General features: G+C 50.6%; 1 protein-coding gene across 10 annotated transcripts in view; it reads right to left on the bottom strand.

Moving 5' to 3' along the window:
- Nucleotides 1-5,000, bottom strand: part of LOC118310878 (disco-interacting protein 2 homolog C) — a 106,028-nt gene that overhangs the window by 17,761 nt on the left and 83,267 nt on the right. For all 10 annotated transcript variants that reach the window (XM_047331949.1, XM_035634200.2, XM_035634199.2 and 7 more), the window contains 7 exons: nt 4,342-4,461; nt 4,017-4,131; nt 3,366-3,505; nt 2,638-2,774; nt 2,336-2,544; nt 2,121-2,235; nt 824-1,025 (listed from right to left, as the gene is read on the bottom strand). In XM_047331949.1, the coding sequence (XP_047187905.1) occupies nt 824-1,025; nt 2,121-2,235; nt 2,336-2,544; nt 2,638-2,774; nt 3,366-3,505; nt 4,017-4,131; nt 4,342-4,461 (1,038 nt within the window). The remainder of the gene's footprint in view (nt 1-823; nt 1,026-2,120; nt 2,236-2,335; nt 2,545-2,637; nt 2,775-3,365; nt 3,506-4,016; nt 4,132-4,341; nt 4,462-5,000) is intronic.

The raw sequence follows: 5,000 nt of genomic DNA on the forward strand, positions 1-5,000 counted from the left end.
CCACACCTAAAAAAATGAGCTCCACAAAATGAAATGAACTTCCGTCACAAGGTCACACACAAACACACACACTGTCACACAGCATCACACACCGTCACACACACTGTCACACACATTGTCACACACACGTCACACACTGTCACACACACACCGTCACACACACTGTCACACACACCGTCACACAAACCGTCACACACACTGTCACACACACCGTCACACACACCGTCACACACACGTCACACACACGTCACACACACTGTCACACACACCGTCACACAGCATCACACACACCGTCACACAATGTCACACACACACCGTCACACACACTGTCACACACACCGTCACACAAACCGTCACACACACTGTCACACACACCGTCACACACACGTCACACAGACGTCACACACACTGTCACACACACCGTCACACACACGTCACACACACTGTCACACACACCGTCACACACACCATCAAAAAATGAGCTCCACAAAATGAAATGAACTTCCGTCACAAGGTCACACACACACACACACTGTCACACAGCATCACACACCGTCACACACACCGTCACACACACATCACACACACATCACACACACGTCACACACACTGTCACACACACCGTCACACACACGTCACACACACGTCACACACCGTCACACACACATCACACACACATCACACACACGTCACACACACCGTCACACACACCGTCACACACACCGTCACACACACCGTCACACACACCATCACACACACCGTCACACACACGTCACACACCGTCACACACACCATCACACACACCGTCACACACACTCTGTACCTGGCTGTTTCTGCCGGGGTTTGGGCAGGTTGGTGACGCAGGTGTGCGGACACATGAGCACGTTGCAGGGGTGCAGCGCCCCCTCCAGGAAGAGCTGCTTGGTCTCCGACAGGTGGATGCCACCCAGCGGCGTCTTGGGCAGAGTGTTGGAGGGCACCAGCGCCAGGCAGTACACGCCCACCTGGTGGATGCCGTCTATCGCCTGGAGAGTAGAACAATGTGGAAGAGGAAGAAAAAGACACACAACATCTGTACGATGTAAATCCAGCGTTACACACAACGCGACGTCACATCCCATCATATCGGCTTCTGACGAAAGCGCCGAGGAAAACAGAGATTTGGTTTTTATTGGAGACGTAAATATGCAGACGGCTTTTATAGTTTCACCACAGTCTCCACGCCGGCTTAGAGAGAAGAGGAGTCTGCTCAGCGTGATTGTTCAGTGTGTGTGTGTGTGTGTGTGTGTGTGAATGTCAGTCTGACGGATTGAACGAGACAGAAATGTAAGGTGTGTGTGTGTGTGAGCTGTTTTGTCTCTTTAAAGCTACAGTGTGTAATATTTAGAAGAACTTATTCACAGATATTAAATATATTGTCCATAATATATTTAATATGTGTTCATATATGTATAATCAACCGTGAATGAGTTAAATATAGTTCCATGAGTTGGACCGACCTCCGTGTGAGTCGCGTTCACGTGGAATATTCAGACGCTGCTGGAAACCGGAAATGGAATCAGCGGTGCGCCGCCGTAAAGTGTCCCCTGTCGGTCGCTCGGCTGGTTACGGTTTGTAACTTTACCACCAGATGGCGCCAGAACATTTTAAAAAAGGACACTGGGTCTTTAGGGAGTGGCCTGTTAGAATGTGTGTCAGTCTAGTTTCATTCAATAGCTTTAATAACTGTCAATAAAACCATGAATTATTGTTGGTCCGTCTCTCGATGCTTACTGACTTCACGTTGTTTCTTTGAATTATTAACTTTTCTCTCCGTGAGCGCCACAGGAAAACTGAGGCTTGGCGACTGTAACACTCGACTTTCTGCTCCATTGATCCAAGATGTAAATCTTAAAAATAAGGTAAAAGTGTGTGTGTGTGTGTGTGTGTGTGTATGCGGGTGTGTGTGTGCGAGTTTGTGTGTGTGTGCGGGTGTGTGTGTGTGTGTGTGTGTGTGTGTGCGGGTGTGTGTGTGCGGGTGTGTGTGTGTGTGTGTGTGTGTGTGTGTGTGTGTGTGCGGGTGTGTGTGTGCGGGTGTGTGTGTGTGTCCCTAACGCGTTTAAAAAAAGGAAATATTTTACCTGCAGAACTCGGCTCATCCACTGGAAGCTGTCCTCCTCGGTGGAGTCTGGCCGCTGCTCCGCCACGACCACGATCCGCTCGTCATGAAGCACCGTGATGGAGAACACGGCTATCCTGCAAAACACACACATACACACACGCACACACTGATGATATGGCATGATCTCTGTCAACACAAACTGAACGTAGTGAGGTCCCAAGCTGCGACACTGACCTCCCCCTGTAGACGAACTTCATGGGCTCCACGGCGAGCGCGGTGGCGACGATGTCGTCGGCGTTGTGCCTGCGCCCCGCCACCACCATCAGTCCGTCCATCTTCCCTGCGACAAAGATCAGGCCGGCGGGTCCGATGAAGCCCAGCAGGCCGGTCCTGGTGAAGGGGAACTCGCTGACGGGGGCGCCGGCGCTTGTCATCGGGAAGACCTGGGAGACAGGGAGCGGCGTCGAGTTTGACGCGTCTCCACGAAGACAGGACGGGCGAGGAGAGTCGTTTTTTCCCCGCGCGCACACACTCACCTCGAAGGTGTTCTTGGTCATGCCGGCCAGGCCGTAGTACGAGGTTCCCGTGGCGGCGGTGCAAACGCACAACTCTCCGATCTCGTCGGTTCTGCAGAGCTGGGGAACGCCCTCCGGCTTCACGGCGCACATCAGAGCTGCAGAGGGAAGGAAGGCGAGAAGGATCCTTCACATCCGACTCCCGCGGAAAAATATTGACTCGTTCCTTCAGTGTTCAAAAAGTGACGACAAGTAGAACCTGTTGTCTTTCAGAGAACGGGATTGTCAGATTTTTCGCACCAGGCGGAAAACGTGCAGAGCCCGCGAGGAGCCGTGGGCGTACCCCAGAGAACCACGCACGCGACGGGAGCTGGTCTAACGAAGACTCGCTGCGCCTCAGCAGGTCGCATGGTCGATTTACTGAGGCGCAGCGAGGTTTATCAAAAGAATCATGTCCGTGTCGCTGCCTGGGTTCGTAAAAAAAAGTGAAAAAGAAAGGATGAAGGAACAGGAAGAACGAAATAACTGTAACAAACAGAAACACACGTGGTGAGGAAGGAAGATGAGAGAGAAGAGAGAAGAAGGAAACAAAATGAAAGAAACGACGGAAACGTCGAAAGTTTTGAGGCAAAAAATCTGAAGCGAAATCTGCAGATTTCTTAAACCAACGATTATCTCATGTTAAACACAGAATATTAACCTACGAAACAACACGGATAACAACGATCCGGACCAGGATCAGCTCTCACCTCCGGGCATCACGGAGCCGACGTCCTGCAGCGTGAGGACCGACAGCTTCTCCTCCGAGTCGACCCGGATCACGCCGTGACTCAGACCCTGCATGGACAACACGCCGCGGCCCGGGGGGGCGCCGCCCTCCTCCAGCGGCCTGCGGGGGGGGGGGCCGACATCATGGACGGGTTATCACAGTCGCTTTTAAATATGAGTGTGTGCAAAATGAGTTTGTGGACCCTGACGACGAGGAGGACAACTGTTGTCAAGTGACAATATTTTTGGAAAGTGAAGACAACTGAGAAAGAAGACGTTTAGGAAGGTTGCAAGAAATAATTTGGAAAGAAAGGGGGGAAGTCTGAGAAAGTAAAATATATATATATATATATATATATATATATATCTGGAGACTGAGGAGGACATTTTAAAGGGACATTTTAGAAAGAGAAAACGTTTTTTTCTTAAACATATTGGGTACAATATAAGCAATTTTGCAAAATCGCAATATTGACAAATTCGGAAAGTGTTGACATTTTCTGAAAGAGAGGGCAACATTTTTGTTCCAAAAAACTCGGGCCATCTATCGGGAAGAGAGGACATTATTCTAATTCTGTTGAATTTTGAGACGAGCGAGTGAGATAGTGGGCGAGCGAGCGAGCGAGTCCTACCTCCTTATAGCCACCGTCAGAGCCTCGGGGGAGCTGGCGCAGGGACAGATGACCTCCGGCCTCAAACCTTTGGTCTGGAAGACGTTGAGGAAGGCGTCGCACGATGAGATGGACCCTGAGAGAGAGAGAGGGGGAGGGGGAGAGAGAGGGAGGGGGGGAGAGAGAGAGAGAGAGAGGGAGGGAGAGTGAGAGGGAGAGAGAGAGTTTTTTACAGTTTCAGTTTGATTTCCTCACTTCAATCTTCATGGTTCCCAGAGGATGAACCCCCCTTTTAGTTTTTTCCCATGACCTTGTGACCTTTTACACGTGTGTGTGTTGTTCTTACAGGGGTTCGAACCGTCGGCCACCACCAGCATGCGCAGGGAGCTCAGGTTGACGTCCCGCTGGTCCCGGTGGGCCACGAGGGCCCAGTGCATGTCCCGCGACTTCACACACGCCACTTTGGCTACACACACACACACACACACACACACACACACACACACACACACACACACACACACACACACACACACACACACACACACACACACACACACACACACACACACACACACACACACACACACACACAAACAGGAAATGAATAACACCTTCCAACGCAGGACGGAACAGTGCTTAGTGTGACACCAGCGACTGGAAATAAAGACGAACGACTCGTCGACACAGAAATGAAGCCAGAACAACGCAGATGTCGGACGCCGCCATCTTGTAATGATGGAGTCAAATAAATAAAATCAATGATCACTTGAATTAGTGCGATAAGAACTACGTGAAATCACAGAAAAAACATCTTTGGGAGGAATTTTATTTCCTTCTCGTCCTGTTCCGTCTACTAACATGGAGGAGTTTGAGCCATACTGCAGGCGGCCACCAGGGGGGGCGATCCAGAGGACTTGTCCCGTCGTCCGTCTTTATTTACCGCCACTGACTGACACTGAATACAGATACAAGAACTCGTGACCCAGAGTCAATATGCATTAT

This window comes from Scophthalmus maximus, chromosome 5, assembly GCF_022379125.1.
Source record: "Scophthalmus maximus strain ysfricsl-2021 chromosome 5, ASM2237912v1, whole genome shotgun sequence".
Taxonomy (NCBI): Eukaryota; Metazoa; Chordata; class Actinopteri; order Pleuronectiformes; family Scophthalmidae; genus Scophthalmus; species Scophthalmus maximus.